Source organism: Opisthorchis viverrini (genome assembly GCF_000715545.1).
Source record: "Opisthorchis viverrini unplaced genomic scaffold opera_v5_231, whole genome shotgun sequence".
NCBI lineage: Eukaryota > Metazoa > Platyhelminthes > Trematoda > Opisthorchiida > Opisthorchiidae > Opisthorchis > Opisthorchis viverrini.
Window position 1 is genome coordinate 12,616 of NW_008751889.1, and position 17,455 is coordinate 30,070.

At 45.6% G+C, this 17,455-nt stretch overlaps 2 protein-coding genes across 2 annotated transcripts in view; one reads left to right on the forward strand and one right to left on the reverse strand.

Moving 5' to 3' along the window:
• Positions 1 to 4,283: 4,283 nt before the first annotated feature.
• Positions 4,284 to 17,455, forward strand: part of T265_14649 (hypothetical protein) — a gene marked incomplete at both ends in the record, with an annotated part of 20,260 nt that continues 7,088 nt past the window's right edge. The window contains one exon of the mRNA XM_009174612.1: positions 4,284 to 4,470. Within this exon, the coding sequence (XP_009172876.1) occupies positions 4,321 to 4,470 (150 nt within the window). The remainder of the gene's footprint in view (positions 4,471 to 17,455) is intronic.
• Positions 15,377 to 15,844, reverse strand: T265_14648 (hypothetical protein; the record flags this gene model as incomplete). The annotated part of the gene is made up of 1 exon (XM_009174611.1): positions 15,377 to 15,844. A coding segment is annotated over one exon (468 nt), but the record flags the coding sequence as incomplete, so codon positions are not given.

Genomic DNA, 17,455 nt, shown 5'->3' on the forward strand with positions numbered 1-17,455 from the left:
GCCCTGTTTGAACAAAGCTTGGCAAACAGGTTTTTTTTACCGTTGACCCAGCAAACACCCGGCGGGGACATAGTAAGAAAAATTTCAGGCTCAGGGCACACACATTCCTTAGGCAAAATTTTTTTCATTTCGGGTAATATCTGCGTGGAACGACCTTCCTCCGACGGTTGTACACGCTCCTTCTAGAACCCAAATTATAGCACTATTATGCGAATCCTCGCGCTGGCGAGCATACTGCCCCACGCTGAGAACATAAAGAGCAGTGCTACACCCTTTTTTCACTTGTGCTTTCAGGTGAACGTCAGCCACTGACCGACAAGAACAAAACCAACCCGGGAAACTTGGGCAAAACCCCCGATCCTGTGTATCAATCCATGAATCCGTGAATATTCCATCCTGATTGGCTTACGTCTGACCAATCTGAGCAAAGCTTCGTTTTGTCCGTAGACCGGCTCGCGATATATATAAGCAATCGACGCGATGTTCGGTTATTTCGGGCAGCGCATTTTTGGGTATCGTTGGAACCAATGCAATTGCCCAGGTAAATGAATGTATCTTTCCTGCCGGTGGTTAGACTGCAAATCTCACTGTTTGATCTCACCTAAAATCGTAGCAGCATTTTTGACTTCCCAGCCGTGAAGCACATACAGAAACACGCAGAATTATTTTGCTTGTTTTCGTTATTTAAAGTGGCTTTCATCTATGCCAAGTCTGAATCAAGGGGGTCGATGTTCTTGGCACACAAAAGTTCATGACCGAACACCGCGTGTATTTCGATTCCCGAGGTTTCGGAAACAGGAAGAGATTTTTGCTTGGACCGTCAATGTCTCAAGCAACGTGTGAAAAGACGGGTGAGGAAAGCAACATCTTCGTACATCACTAAACGTGAAAACTTAAGGATGACTCGTTGTTGACTTAGAAACCGGTGGACACGTGGTACAACGCGGCGTCCCGATTGCTGTCTAGGCCTCAGCAGCTCAACTCCCGTGCTTCATTCGGGTGACTCGACAGCCAGACACTGAAAGGTTGTTACACCTGGACGATACGATGGTACACGACTGTACGAGGTTGACTTGAGCGACATCTCGCCATCGACATCTTGCCATACCCGTCCGGGCCCGAAGAACTTGCCGACATTGGGGCTAAAAATTTAGAGTGGGTACATTTGATTCCTAGGCTCCGCCTTCAGCTTAAGGAAAACAACCAGCGTTGGACGTTTGGATAAGTGACGCTGTCCAACCCTTGCTTCAACGTAGAAATATGGTCTATGTTTCCTAAGTCAGGACCTAAACCAGGGTAATCCTTCTGAGTTAGTCGATAAACCTGCGCAAAATAATACCGGGAAGCATCTTAGATTCCACGACTACCTGGCTGATGCCATGATTATTGTACGACGTCCTTGTGTCCTTTTCGAAGATGGATCATGGTCGGAGCGCTCCGTTCCACTCCTTTTAGCTTTTCCATACTAGGGTAGTCAACCTAGTCATTGAGCTTTCACTATCTGCCCTGAAAATTGTAGGGCGCGTACATTGCATTTCGGGTGCCCCGTCACGGTGAAATTCCGTTCTTGCTGGTGGATTAGTGTCGATGTTATATTCTGGGTATTTGGAGTTTTCCAGGGGTTTCTTTGGAAGAGGTCAGTCATCGATTGTCTACGGCCTTCTTTACCTCCTTGGTCCTCAAAACTCCCCAGAGTTATCTCACTGTTCAGAATCTTGATTTTCTTGATTTAAGTGGTCTTAATTTACCTTCATTGCCGTCGGCTACTGGAAGGAATTTCCGGACAACAGTAAGCTCTGTCCATCTCGACAATATCCAGCGTTAATTTGGTCAGGTGTGATGTCCTGGGGGCAGTCCTTCACTCTCCATTCATTCTCCTATCAGCCATCGTCAGCGTGATTCATTTTTAGCCATACCTCCTCGATATTGTCGAGCTACTGAAACTCGCCGAAGATGAGGAATGGACTTGCTCCGCTTCCGTGTGTGTGATGCTTGGGACAGACATAACTTCTGATCGAACTTGCACGATGTCATGATCAGAGTCAAGTCGCGTGCCTCCATACTGAACCACAACCTTTAACTAAAATGGTTAAAATGGTTAGAGCGTGAATTTACTCTCTGAAAGGTCCGTTGTTCGAACCCGACCTCTGCCTATCGACATCCCTTCCTAGGCTTGGGCAACCTGGCAATATCCCAGCTCTCGTGCTTCCTTTGGGTGGCGTGGCAGCTGGGCACCTAAAGGGTGTTACAGCTAACGATCATCTTTTAACTGAAACACTGCATCGGTGACTGACAGTTACATGGTCCAACTGGTCCCGTAGCCGGTTTTCGGTCGATGGCCTCCGACTTGGTGTGAACGCTTGTGTTGAGAATTTCTACTGGCCAGCAACAGATGATGCGCCGCACACAAGTGAAGAAGTTGCTCCCTATTGTCTGTACGCTGAGCATCGACTTCTAATCTAGAACCCAACTGTTTTCCCCCGGCTTAGTCGTCCAGCTGGTTAGTTCATGCTATAGGCCAGGATAATAAAGTCCGTCCTTGTTGGCCGCAGAAATCGTGGCAGATTTCGATAAAACCCATCCCCTCACCTGAATTGCATTCTCTCGGGGCATATACGGACACGTCGAATAGTCACCGTTTACCGCATCGATGTGCACTGTTCTTAATGAGACCAGGCAGCCGTACAGCGCAAAGACGGTTGTTTACTACGTTCCGGACTAGTAAAGAACTCTCTGCCCCAAGGCCAAGTGTAACTCACAACATAGATACCACGAACCATTGTATCAAAAGATATCTGGAAGTGGCCGAAATTCTGACTTGTTTCGCATTGTACTGTAGTCTTCGGTGAGCGCAAAAGGCTTTTCGTGCAACCGTTTCATAATGAACAATGTGTCAAATGGTTTGAGGGTTCTAAAGGTTGACATCTATTTCGAATTCGTTTTGATAATTGGTGCTGGAGCATTGTCCTTAAGAATGTAGAAATCGTTTCCTGACTTCCCTTGGAGTGACAGATGAACGCGCTTCGCTTTGTAGATCTGCAAGCCACAACCTTGTCTTTGATTTACGATTTCCCTGCTGTCTTTGTCGTCTTGACTGCTTGATAAGAACCTCTTCACTCCCTTAGATATAGGTGCAACCACGCCCCCCTTTAAACCCGTTACTCAAGCCCAACTCACTTGGCTGCAGGAGAGTGTCAGCCCGAGGACGCAAGGTATAAATCACAAACATCACATTGCCAGCGTCACCGCCGGAAGCAAGTGTGCTTGGAGCTTGGGGCTTCTCATACGTTGTAGTTGTCATCCGGCTGTGTCGGATAAATCGCCGGTTGCCAAGCTCAAACACTAGGGCATATGACTTTTAGGGCCGACCTTCTGAAGCATTTCGGCTTCCATTTATGGTTCAGTGCTTAGCTGCCGCGTCACCCGAAGGAAGCACGAGGAAGTCGAGCTGCAGAGGTCACGTTCGAACCGCAGATCTTCCGTTCAGTAAATTTGCGCTGTAACCACTGAGCCATCTCACTCCTCATTTATAGACATGTTTGTTTGGAATAAATGCCTTACCATCGTGACGCTGTTATCTCAGTGAAAATGCGGCCTCACCATTAGGCTCGCATAATCCGGTTACTCGAACTCAGAAAACCCGCTATTGTTCCTCCGGTTGCCCATTTTCGGATTTCGTGGCATGGTTGAACAGGGGGCGAGATGGCCCAAGTGGTTAGAGCGCGAATTTACTGACCGGAAGGTCCGTGGTTCGGATCCGACCGCCACTCGACTTCCCCTGTCTAGGCTTGGGCAACCTGGCAGTATCCCAGCCCTCGTGCTTCCTTCGGGTGGCATAGCAGCTAGGCACCGGAAGGGTACTACAGCTGAATGCTCATGGCGGCACTCAATGCGACCATCAAGTCGAAGTGACGCAGTCTTAACACACTAGTCACATAAAGGCATTTAATAAACCGTGGTGCACTAACTAGAAAGCACTTACCTGCCAAGTGCGCATTTGCGGTCCAGAAAAGTGCCGACTAGTAAAAAAAAAGTATCCTATATGAGAATTTTCATTTAAGCAGTTTCTTTGCGCACATTTTTCGACTCATGTCTGCACGATCTAATCAAAACCTCTTGACACCGCAGGTTCTGATATTGGAAAAAATTTCATCGTCCGGATTCGCAAGTTGTGTGCCGTAATTTAACTAGTTTTGCATGACGTCCGATCTACGTGGTTATGGCTATGCCATCCTGTCTGGGTTCCTTGCTGCCTCGGCTGCCTTTTCTGCAAAGTTTTTCAGTACCACTCACCAGCAGGATACTCCGAGTTCAAAATGGATGGGAATAAAACTCGCTGTCCTGGCAGGTTATGTGGCTTACGTGGTTATCAATTTGTTAATGTGGATAGCGTTCACGGCGGCTTTACGAAAAACTGGTAGGTGTATCACCATCCTTGCACTGAACTCTCTGGCGAATTTTGGATTTTCGGTAAGTGGTCAGTGGTATTTACCTTTTTATTCCAGGCATTATTTGGTTTTCTTTGTTTTGGTGAGAGTCTGACGATGCAATGGTGCTTGGGCATGACTTTTATCTTTATTGGGATATGCACTCTGATGCTTGAGTCATAAGGGCATCGCTTTTCCCCATATCTATGAATTTTTTATCAAAAGAAAGCTGCTGTACTGTGATCTGACAACTGATGTATATTTTACCGTATGACATTTTGTTTCCCAAAGCTAATAAACAAATCTATCCACTTTTACAATTTTTGTTGTGTGCACTCCTTTAGGCGAGGTTACGAGGAAAGCTAAGGGATTAAAACCTATTTCTCTCAACATCAGAACTGCAGTCTGTTAGGGCATATGCTGCGAACAGGCACAGTTTACCGTATCGACGTGCATTGGTCTTAATTACACCAGGCAACCGTGCGGTGCAAAAATGCCTGTTCAGTATGTTAGGATCCAGCAAAGCGCTCTTCAACCGTAGGCATAAGTTCAATTTTCATACCATTGATATTACAGGCCTTTGCATTAAGATCACCAGATATCCTATGGGTGAAATGTGGAACACACGTGCTCCTCCTAAGTGAATCGGGGTTCGCAACCAAACTAGGGTCTTGTTTGCGCGTCGACAGAAGGGGGAAGCAGGGCTTCAGTAAGATATGTTTGCTGTGTAATTTGGTAGAGAATATAAACGTTGAAGACTGCAACGTGGATAAAAACTGAGTTTAGCAAGGGATCTTTTTGGTTTGTTTTCCTGAGCGGTAACTTAGATGTAAGATAATCGTTAGAAGACTGACAGATGGATTGACCGGATTGTATCATTTGCTGTCTGTGAAGGGGATGTGGGTGAGAGTTGGTGAACAAAAAAATCGGTGCCCAACTGCCATGCACGATGGCTGGGATACTGCCAGGTCGCCCAAGCCTAGACAGGAGAAGTCGAGAGACAGATGTCGGGCACGAACCTTCCGGTCAGTAAATTCGCGCTCTAACCACGGGCCACCTCGCCCCCGTTCGGAACAAAACGTCGCAAGGATCGGCACGAACCTCCGGTCAGTAAATTCGCGCTCTAACCACGGGCCACCTCGCCCCCGTTCGGAACAAAACGTCGCAAGGATCGAGTGATACTTCCCAGGCTGAGGAAGAGCTATCGCACCTCCAGCCTTTAGCTTAAACGCACGACCCACAAGGTAATCAGAGAATGTAGGGTTTTGTTTCGGTACGCCGACCTTAGCCTTCGACTCAATAATCCCGTCCGCGCTGGTGCGGGGACCGGCCTTTTCTGTGAATAATACTTAGATGCCTCACTTCTTATGGCAGGCTTCACGTGTTTTTCGACCGTGTTAGTTAGTTCGCTGACGGCCACGATCAACCGTTAGGCGATCAAAATATTGGTTTATTGGTCAGACCTTTTGTTACCTTCCTTCCTAGGGGAACACAGCACAACTGCTCCCGTATATGTGGACATGTTCATCTACAGGAAGCATCATGCTCCCATCGCAGAGGACAGTACGACGTGAATGTTTCTTATTACGGTGACTCTTTGTTCCTCATCTGACTGCTCCCCTTTGGCCTTTCTGGCATTGTTGCATCTCGTGGAACGGCGTAGTACGCGGCAGCACTCAAGCCCGACCACCACGTCAAGCTGGTATCTTTAGGTCAGCTCAAATTCAGCTGTGTGGTGTGTGTGATCCATATTTTGATAGTTTTGAGTGTCGCTTCCCGCTTCACTGTGACGTTTTTTATCCATTCTTACAAACGTGGTGACCAGTTGTGATCTTATTGAAAATAGCCTTCCGCAAGATCATATGTCCTCTAGTGAAATAAATCAGATAAGCTTAAGGTAGGTCGTTTCGTGAGGTTGAATCTATGGTCTCTTGCTGGACTTGGCTTTCGGTCGGACGGTTCAAAGAGCTAGGCTTTGCAACCAGGTACGGATAGTTTTTTCTCAAAAAAATCAGGTTTTCTTAATAGTGAATGTTGTATACATCACTGAGAATCTCTAGAATCCATCATAGTGACTGATCGGCTTCCGAATTAGGGGGTAGATTACTTTTGTGTTCCGCGAACACTTGTCTTAGAGGAAACAAAGGAGTATCTATGTATCTCAGCCCCGCATTCCACTTTGCACCACTAACCTGGTCATTCACCTAACGTAGTACCTCCAGCTTAAACGATACTGGCGTATGTCTGTTTTGGCGACTCTGAGCGACTCTCTGGAGATGTATTATCAAGGTTCTCATTGTTATCTCTGTTAATGTTTGTCTTTAGAGAAGTGTTGCTCAAACCTTACGGATAAGCAGGTCGGCTGGGCAATTACCCGGTGCATTGATCCTGACCGTCGGAAACTTTATCAAAATTAAATCACTACATTGATGTGTGAGTCAAGCTGAACTCAAAAGCACAGCGAATGCTAATCCTAAGCTCCTCATGTTGGATGCACCCTGCGGGACAGCTTTTAAGACCTGTTCGTCTGTGTGCCCGTGTTATGCCAGGCACAATTTATTCCTCGATTTCTGAAGCATGCATGACCTGAAGGCTTCCCTAAACGATACAGAGGAATAGACTTTGGTAGCCACGACAAACGCATTCCTCGTATGGTGCGGCCGTCGTCTAGGTGATAGCTATGTCCACTTTTTGTCGTCGATACTCGTAGCTAGTCAGTCCGATAATCGGCCGAAAATCGTGTGTTCACCGGATAATGGTGTCGCGAATAAGCTTGAATTTGATCGTAGTTCATTTGAGCCAAACTCAATCAACTTTCGCTAAAATCTCCAAGCACATCTTAGTCAGTCCCTCAGATATCGCCAAATAGTGTTCTCATTCTCCTGAACAAGCTATTGCTAATAATAATAAATAAATAATAGTTTCGCTGTAGCACCCCTTCGGTGCTAGGTGTCATGTCATCTGAATGAAGCACGAGGGCTGAGGTAGTGCGTTGCCAAATCCTAGACAGGAGCAGTCGAGATGCAAAGGTTTGGTTCGAACCACGGGCCTTCAGATCAGTAAACTCGCTCCCTAGCCACTGAACTGTCTTGGTCCAAGCTATTGCCAGAAGGAACGCTGTCTTTACCTATCTATGTCCTATTCACTTGATGGTGGGGTTGTTCTCCAGAATTTATCCTGTGTTCCTGACTTCACAAACTACCACCGTATATGTATTCTCGTTTTGTTCCTCGTTGTAAAATGCCGTCCGGGGCTAACCGGCTGCCCCATTATTTGATAGCAGTATCTAGATTACTGAGCTGTTCGACCAAAATGCATTTGGTGCGCACACGAAAGTGGTTTAGGCATATCTTGTCGAGTACCGCGTTTAGTTATTTCACTGAAAGCTTTCGTCCGCCTCATCAAACCGGACAACTTGCACTTTTAAACCTTCGGCTTCGTAACATTCCAACGCATGTTCAGCATAAACTACGATCGCTCGGAACCAGGTTTTCCTGGGCTTTTAGGTGTGCCAACTAGTTATATCGTCCGACGTTACATCGCATCTAGATACGTAACACAGTGTAAAGCAACGCGCAGCCAGCTGCAATATTGGGACTGTAGGCAACAATAATCGACGTTTCCTTCAAATGTTTGTTTCTGAAGTCAGCTCAGTCATTAAGCCCACAAGAAGAATGACGAGTCTGTAGTTACGCATATTTCGACGAGCAGGTACTCACGGAAGGGAACCTAGAACGAGACTGAAAAGGCAATAAGTACTCCAGTTCTGGTTTTCGAAAAAGTTTGGTAACAATCGGTAGATTACTAGGTTCACTGACACCTTTCTAAGGCAACCAGATATTTTAACTCAGCAGATATCATTGCCCAGAAGACCATCAAGTGCAGTTTCCACTCGACACAGCTGATGTATTCGCCTACACCTATATTGTATCCGTTAGGTACTTTGTTACGACCTGACTTCAAGTGAAAAAGAGCGGTCAGGCAGTAGAAGTCGCGAGGTAACCTGGGTTGGGACAGTAAACTTGTATGCTTCAGTGTCATGCATTTGAGAACACTTGTTAAAGGGGCCTCAGTGGACCGCGCGCCTATCTGAAGCTGTTTGGTGGGAAAAAAACTTGTTCTGATCTTTGATTCGGAAGCATCAGAATAGGTTCAGTGACCAGAAATCAATAAAATGGATTGAAGGTTAACTGGAAGGTTGCTTCGTTGCGGTGCTATTTATTTTTAACAATGGGATAAATGCGCGAAGCACAGTGAAAGGTGAAATGTCCTCTTCTTGGTAGAACATAGCAACCTATCACCAGGTGATTCATTGAGTTTGAATAATCTGAAATTACCCAGTGCCCCTAGCTGACTGTGCCATCATGCAGCTCGTAAATATCCCTATGGCCAGCGACTCGTCAGTGAATCCTTACAATTGGGTCAATTCCGCTTTTCTTATAGCCCAATAAAACAGTCCGCACTGTAACTTGATACGTCTCTTGAGATCGAGGAATACGCCGTTTTACCATCAAGGGTCTCAAAATAGCAAACGCGACCCAAGCCAAATAGATTTCTGAATTTGCCTCATCTGTCACACTACGAATAGAACTCATACGAATTCCAGTATACGTAAAGTACTTAATAACTTCGAATCTCTCCTTATATTGTAAACGGCGTCCCCAATGATTGCATTTCCAGGATCAAAACTGTACCCTTTTGGATGCAAAGCGCTTGCCAAAGGGCTAAATGGATTTCGTCAGCTTATCGAAAATACCCACTTCTTCATCTAAAAGACAAGAACGACTTAGTTTTCATATTCCGGGTCGACAAGGCTTTTTATCAACAGCTATTTGAAGCCCAGGGCTTTGAATACCTAGCATCCATCTCATTAGTTCATTGACCACGAAATTGAATACGGATAGAGAGGGTCGGCAGTCATGTCGGGGACCACCGCAAGGAGGCTTTTAGAAAGCCCTCAGACACTTGGAAGTCTGAGAGTGCAAAGAACGTAGTATGTTCACAAACTGCTAGGACTTTCCCTGCTGAGCAAGTGTGTTAAGGGGGGCAGATCGGTAAGCTCGATCGAATGCACCTTGGAAATCCAGGACTAAAATTTTGGGTCATCTGTGCGAATCGGTTCGTCTTAGCACCTGGTGAAGCGCGAAGATTTGATCAACACGACCCCTGCTAGGCTGGATTCCCGCTTTCTGCGCTTGAGTCAATGCTTCACGGGCTATCGGAAAGTGGTGAAGGACAAGTGACACGAGAAGTATCATTACAACTGGAGTCGAACCGTTTTGAAAATGAGCACTATCACTAATTCCCCCCAGTTTTTTGGAAAAATCAATTTTTCCCAAAAGGAGATGAGTAGATCAGACAAATTCTGATTGGGGTTTTTTCACCTTCAATGCGGATGCGAGGTCTTCTGTTTAAAACTTGGCGTTTAAGAGAACATTCAGTCATAAACCTCTGAGGTCGTAGGGAGTTCCAGATTGACCGTCCAGGGTTATGCCGCAGTTCGATGTTCCACACAAGTAGCAGATGGTTACGAGATTTGTTGAAAGTGCTCGACTCAGCGGTCGAGGCGCACTTCTTTATTGAAGGTGACAGCGTCAGTTTGATCCTTGATAGTTTCGTTCAGGCGGTCTCCGTAGACGGTCGTACGGCATTCCAATACAGTAGTTTTACGCGTTACCCGCGCACGTTAGGTTTAACGTGATGTTATGTTCGGGACCGATGGAAGTACCGCTCGAAGATAAAGCCATCGTGAGTCTTTGAACGGGCCTGGAACTAAACTCATGGCACTGTGCAAAAATGTTGCAGCCTCGCTCTAGTACGAATTCACATCCAACGATTGGAATATTATGGAAGATGGTTCCGATAAATTCGTCTATCTTCTCGGTCTACCAGCCTCTCAGTTGTTACGCAATTCATCTGCCACTTACGCATTTGAAAGGCTGACTTTATGCGGTGCATTCAGTTGAAGGATATCATAAACGATAAATTTATTAGAGTACTTACTACTGTATTTTGCAAATGAATTTATTTCGCCCATTGCGCACAATTGGGGGTTCAAGCGGAACATAGGATTTGATGGAAACTCAGTCATCAGTTTATTCGCTAACTCTGAGGAATGATTGAAGCAACTATCGAACAGTTTCCAGAACCTTCATGCGTAGTGTTCTGTCAAGCAAAAGCACTCCTTAGAAATATGGCAATCATAATTTAGCCGGTTTTCATCGACTTATCGGTAGTATCACACGGAAGCATTTTACTTACCAAGCTTCGTCGAGTCGTCACAACTGTGCGAACGACTAGTCTCTAGATTTTTAGGTGTTGCATTCCGTTTAATTACATAAGTGGCACTAAGTAGATAACTGACATCGAGCGTCAATCAGCTGACGAAATGTCCCCCCTGAGAGCCCTTATTAGGAGTGCTCTCTTGGGGAGCATAGGTTTGGACTGTACTTAGGTTCCATTTTTTTCATGCAATCGAAACAGAGACCGAATGATTTGAAGGAAAATACATTAGGAAGTTGCCACCCTGAAGAACAGTCAACGGGACAAAAATCTAGCATCCCTATAATCGCATTGTTGAGTCAGTTTCACGAGAGTGAGAGCAAGCATCCCAAGAACAATCAGACCGTCTTTAAAATGCGCTTCCGACCCAGGTACTTTGACTTACTGTATTCTTGCGAAAGTCGACTTCGTTAACTGCTTACGACGTGCCGTAAGCTTGGGGAGGAACACTTCTCAAAACAGCCTTATTCAGTGCTGAGTGAGATGGTGCCTCAAGGCCGCCTAACCAGAGTTATGCACGTTGAAAAGTGTGTCCAGCACCAAAAGCTGTGTTGATTAAACCATGTGTTGCATATGCCGAACCATCGTTCGCCGGAGACTGGTGTTTTCCGTGCCCAGTTCAGAGTGAAGGAAGCAGAGGTAACTAACCCTTGACATGGCAGAAGAGTGTGAAAGATATTACGAGTCCGGGTACCGTCGGTGCTACTCTCCTCCCATGAAGGGGACAGCGTAATCCCCACTGCGTCTGGTTGGAGACGCTGAGATAACTGCTAATCATTGACAGCGGTGGCCTTTGAGGTCAACGTGTAGTGGAAAGCCGATAAGCGCGGAACTGATAGATGAAAGTTTGAACACTGTTATTCAACTACGAATACGATGGTCTCTGAAGGAGGCTGATTCACTAGTAGACAAACGACGGCAGAAATCCCATGTAGGGAAACACCAAACTTGGGCCTGCCTTATTGAATTCTCAAGCTGGTCGCGCTGGGAACCAACAAAACTGATTGTAATCGATGGTAGCCCTGAACGTGTACAACCCGAAATTTCACTATTTCACCACGCATTATGGAACCCACCTCGTTTTGTTCAGTCATAACGAGCGAAACAATGAAGGCCCAACTCGCTGTTATTGGAGTCCACAAGCACTGCGAATGCCTCGTGTACATTGGTGGTTCGTCCAGTTTTAAGGGCAAACTATCGATTCCGACTAATGAAAGTACATGTGTACAGTATAGTGCTCCCTGCTAAAGAAAGCACAATAAACTATTTTTGTGGCGCAGATCGATGAACCATACCGACAATAGCTGAAAAGATACTTTCGTGAACCCTGGATGACTGACTTACTCCCTGAGAGGAAATCTATCTTACCACTTACGCAGCGTTAACGATGTTTGGGTCATTTCGATCCGTTTCCGAGGTTTACACGACCCAACTAACGTTTGTCGGTTCGCATCTACATTCTTCAACATGTGTCCCGACCTCTGCTTCCCGACTTTCCCTGTCCAGGCTTGGGCAACCTGGCCGTATCCCAGCCCTCTTATTTCCTTCTGGTTGCATGACAGTTGGGCACCGAGGGTACTACAGCTGAACCATTCAACAAGGGTGTCTGTCATCATCATCATCATCAATGACAGCAACATCAGTGCGGGCACTGATGCTTCACTGCCGTGAAAATCACATTTATTACTTAGACTTATCTGAAGACAAGCGGCGCCTCTCGGGTTGATTTCCACCCGACCTTGGACAATTCATTACACTCAGTCAAATCCGCATTTTGTGCACACGAACATGTAATTTCGCAGGACTAGACTTTCTGCTTTACAGAACGCCATATTCAGTTTCAGACCAGTTATCCAAGAATGAGTTCAACGGTCACAACCCCATCTTACTCTTTTACCCGAACGAGGGCCAGATGGCAAATTTCCCATGATGGGAGGGACACAGTTATGTGACTAATGATCTTGCGCAGATTACTAGTCTTGATGTAACAGCGAGAAATGAAGGAAAATCCAATCACTGATAAGAAAGTGAACGGTAATTAATCCAGGTAGTCATTTCGACTATTTGTCCAAATTTTTGCCTAACAGGGCCACACACAGAGCGCGTTTATATGCACTCAAGGGAAATATTACCATAAAAAAGGCCATTCAAACTTAATACCACGACAAAAATACACTGCCCGTTTTTTTAAAAACGGGTTGAAGCAGCGAGTCCACTCCTATTGTGGACATAATAACATCCAATTGACGGTAAGCGTGATTCACTAACAGACACGCGGACTCTCTTGTTGCGTCTTACTTAAACAATAATGATGCACCTGTTTTTTGCTATGATAAAAACAGGGCTTTTTCTATATTTCGGCCAACAAAAAAAAATGAAAACTGGCAATTCAAATGACCGAAGGTTTTACATGAGTAACGCATTCTGAGTGGTTTCGGTCTACGCAGGCCCTGGTGTATGGTTGGATGAGAAAGAAACCGTCACAGACAACCGTCGTCCACAATAATGCAACACTTAATCGTGCTACAAAATCATCGGAACATTCGACTATTTTGAGCAAGGGCACCATCAGTAGGACGTGGAGTACTGTCGCGTGGGCATGCTGTCTGCAACTCAGAACCCATTCATGGACTGCACAGCTGCCCCAACGCTGACAGTATACTAGATGACATCAGCTCTCAGCAAAAAATAGCTTAGCAAACAAAACAACGGAACGAGTGGAAGGCTCAATTATCAGAGTAAAATCAACAGTGCCACTACAAAAAAATTATGTCGATAAAAAAATCGTTCAGCTGTAGCACCCTTGCGGTGCCTGCCATCCCGTCAGAAGGAAGTACAAGGGCATGTCGCCCAGGCCTATACGGAGGAAGTCGAGAAACAGAGGTCGGGTTCGAACCACGGACCTTTTGGTCGGTAAATTCGTGCTCTAACCACTGAGTCATGTATTGGTCGCATCGAAGCGTAATCATATCGAATACAAGTAGGTTCCTGTGCCGTACTGATTTTGAGTTAAACACATTCGGTTGTTCCATTTTTCTATCGCTTTCATCCGCTTAATTGAATACTCCAATCAAATTCGCCTAGGGTTTGTGATTCTGGACCTTGAATAAATTTTCGGCTTCTAACAGTTCTGAATTCAGGAAAATCTTAGCTTTTGATGGACTGTTTACTTACTGCATGGGACGACCCCCTACACAACGGGCATCCAGAACATGTACCATAAAATGTGAGCCCGGTCGGTTGCACGAGATGCCCGTTTATCTTCTTATGCCCTAGCGAGGCAATTCCTAATTGCCGAGATCCTAGCCACTATTCTAGGCTCCAGTGTATCGGCCGGATTATTGGCTAACACGTATGTCGTCAGATTGACACTGAAAACTATGCTGACTCATCAGTACATAGGCGTGCGACACAAACCGCGAGGAGCATCGACTACTGTTTCATCCCCTAAAATACCAGTCATGGATAAAAATAGCATTTGGAGGTCAAGCCAACCAGGAGCTGTTAACAATAACACACTCACACCAGTGTTGGATCCAGGCTCTTTTGTTTTCTTTGTTTTACGATCGGTTTTCGGCCAACTCTTCTTTACAAGAATCGGAAGTGATGTCAGAATAAACTATCAAGTCCGTATTGTTGTTTTGTCCTTCACTGTGTACAACACAATCGTCAAAATCCTCTTGAGGATGCAGTGTCTGACCACCAAACTAACACGTCAGCACCACATGACTTATCGAAAACTGTTGTTGGCACCTATGGCCGCAGAGGATACCAGACACTCGGTTTTCGGTCTTCTTTACAAGAATCGGAAGTGATGTCAGAATAAACTATCAAGTCCGTATTGTTGTTTTGTCCTTCACTGTGTACAACACAATCGTCAAAATCCTCTTGAGGATGCAGTGTCTGACCACCAAACTAACACGTCAGCACCACAAGTGACTTATCGAAAACCGTTGTTGGTACCTATGGCCGCAGAGGATACCAGACACTGGCTACCAATACCAGATGGAGATTCTAATTGTTTCTGCCTGAATCAGAAACAATGGGGATTGGGGATACTATCGTCAAACGCTTCGCGTAACCCGGTGGTTATCTTCATCACTTAGTGATGAAGACATGTGATATCGACTTCAATTACTTGTGTTTGGTCATTGACGAAATCCCTGTCTATTCCTACCTATGTATTGAATTCCTGTCGATTCTGGTGCGGACATATGCGACTCCGGTAAAATTCCACCCAAGTCCACCTACTGCTTAAGATTATGATACTTTTACATTGGTTGTCACGAAAAGGATGCGAACATGCACGTGAAGACGTCACTGGACCTCCACATGTCTAAAAGAGAGGGTGATATAGGCATTCCCCCTAGCCTGTGAGATCGCGTCATCTTGCCTGGATTGATCAACTCGTGGTTGCAAGGATTCATCCGAGATATCACTCAGACATCCAAGGAACTCATAAGAATCGGGATTCCCGACAGAGTTTAATGATAATAGAGCCACTCTCATAGGAGAAGGACCCTCATCGATACAAGGGCGTGTTTCGTTCCATTAAAATACATTTGCAGAAGCGGATGGTCAGGAGTTCAGGTAATCAAACCAAGGGATAACGCATTTGTTTCATCTGTACAATATTTTTCTATTTACACAGTAGTAGCAATTCATTAAAAAGCGAGCTTCTTTATCATGAGATACAAATGTTTGCCAACGCGAAATCCCTGTAAATTGCTTGCATCTCCCGTTAGTTGCATCAGTAGACCACCGAACGAAACATAACAGGATAGTCGACTCGCATCAACTCCGCTGTCGTGTGCCTCTATCCTGTAAATCTTTCCGTAACAAACGTAGTCGAACTCTGCCATCTTGCTGTTGGCTAGACGCTCATCGGTTTCTTCAGCGGCATCATCTTCATCGTCATCTTCAGCATCCGTTATCATATCATTGAGAAGATTCTTCGTCAGTACCATCCGAAACTTGTCTCCTTTGACCAATCGGTAAATCAATGCATGAATGTCCAGGATTAAGCCCATTTTAAAAGATTCGCTCTCACAAAATAGACGGGAAACTTTGTCAAACTTCTTTCCATCCTTGTCCACATCTTTCACGTCGAAAATATCCTCCAAAAGTGCAGACATGAGAATGCTGACAAAACGTCCGATTCCGGGCCACCTGTTAAGAACGGACGGTGAGGTAAGTTATGAAGAAGTGGACTAACTAAGTAATAATGGACAGTAAGTTTGGAAAAACATAGTGTCGAACAAAATTAGTAATGTTCCCTAAATCCTACTGTTGAACTGCGGCGTTGCACACTGTTGTTAGTATTATGTTCGGTTTTGTTTGTAAAGGCAAAAGGATCGCAGACCTATATGTGCACGATCTCCGCTGGCTTCTGCACCCTGTCACTCAGTGGTTCTAACTATTCTTGTACACTCAACGCCTTTTGGCTCCCATCTAGGAGCACGCGGAATACACTTTGACTAGACTTGTTGTCAAGTTAATCAATCCCAATGAAAATGACATTTAGTACGTTATACTACCCTTTAGCTCTCATAGATGAACGAGAATAAAGCCAGGGTAAGATTGACACACCACAGTATGCGCCCTAACCGGCGTAAACGATGAAGCGGAAGTAAATATCCTAGTTTGGAGTTATTAGAACCGACTACTCCGTGATACCCCTTGTAATTGGGTGCGCCGTGTTCCTGCCAAAAAACGGACGAAATATTAAACACAGTTAGTCCTCGATATCTTCAATATGAAGCAGTTAGACTCCTCGCTCATAGGGCGATCGCGCTTTGCAGTGAGTAGTTTCAAGGTACGAGCCCCGGTACCTCCATCAGAGGCACTGTAGCTACCTTAGCAGACGTAACCCAGTCTTGACAGCCTACATTCCTTACCAATGTCGATCGCCAAGCTGCTCGCAAAATGTCGTACCAATTCAGTTTATCGCCCAACACAATGATATTGCTGGACAGTATAAAGTTCGTTTGTGGGCTCCTGGAGAAAGTTCAGCACCATTTAATGCGCACTCCCAAAGGTCTTATCGAGGCCACTGTTAACGATAAAACGGAGTGAACTGGGAGAGTGGACGTCCCTAGCGCATTACGATGGCGACTTGTCTGTACGCTCCATTCTGTCTTGAAGGTTTGTGATAGGGTGATTCGGCGAGTGTTTCACGTCTTTCGCGACAACTCCTATAAGCGCTTAAATTAACGTGTCTCCATAGATGTTGCTTCCAAATAGTGGAAAGCAGCAGGAGCCATAAGTATAAGGCAATAAACTAGAGGGTCTCTTGGTGAGTAGTGTAATGAAAAATCGCTCAGCTGTAGCACTATTTCGGTGCCTAACTGCCATCCCACCAGAAGGAAGCACGAGGGTTGGGATACTGCCAGGTTGCTCAATCCTGGGCAGCGGAGGTCGAGAGGCAGAGGTCGGGTTTGAACCACGGACCTTCCGGTCAGTACATTCGCACTCTGATCACTGAGCCATGCGTGATCATCGATTCGCCCGACTGATGTTACCATTTCCTTTGGAGCCTGACTCTTGGTGATGTGTTCACTTCATTGACTGCAGATGACAATCTGTCTGGGTTTGAGGCTACTTTTTCTCCTGCAAGATGTTCTCTGTTGATGTTAACTAGAGTCTTTGAAGTCGCAGCCGGTTGAATTGTGGCTGGAAGCGTTCTGGTCACCGCCCAATGCTGCTTGATTCGTGAGTCGCCTCCACTTGCGTGTTTCATCCATCAC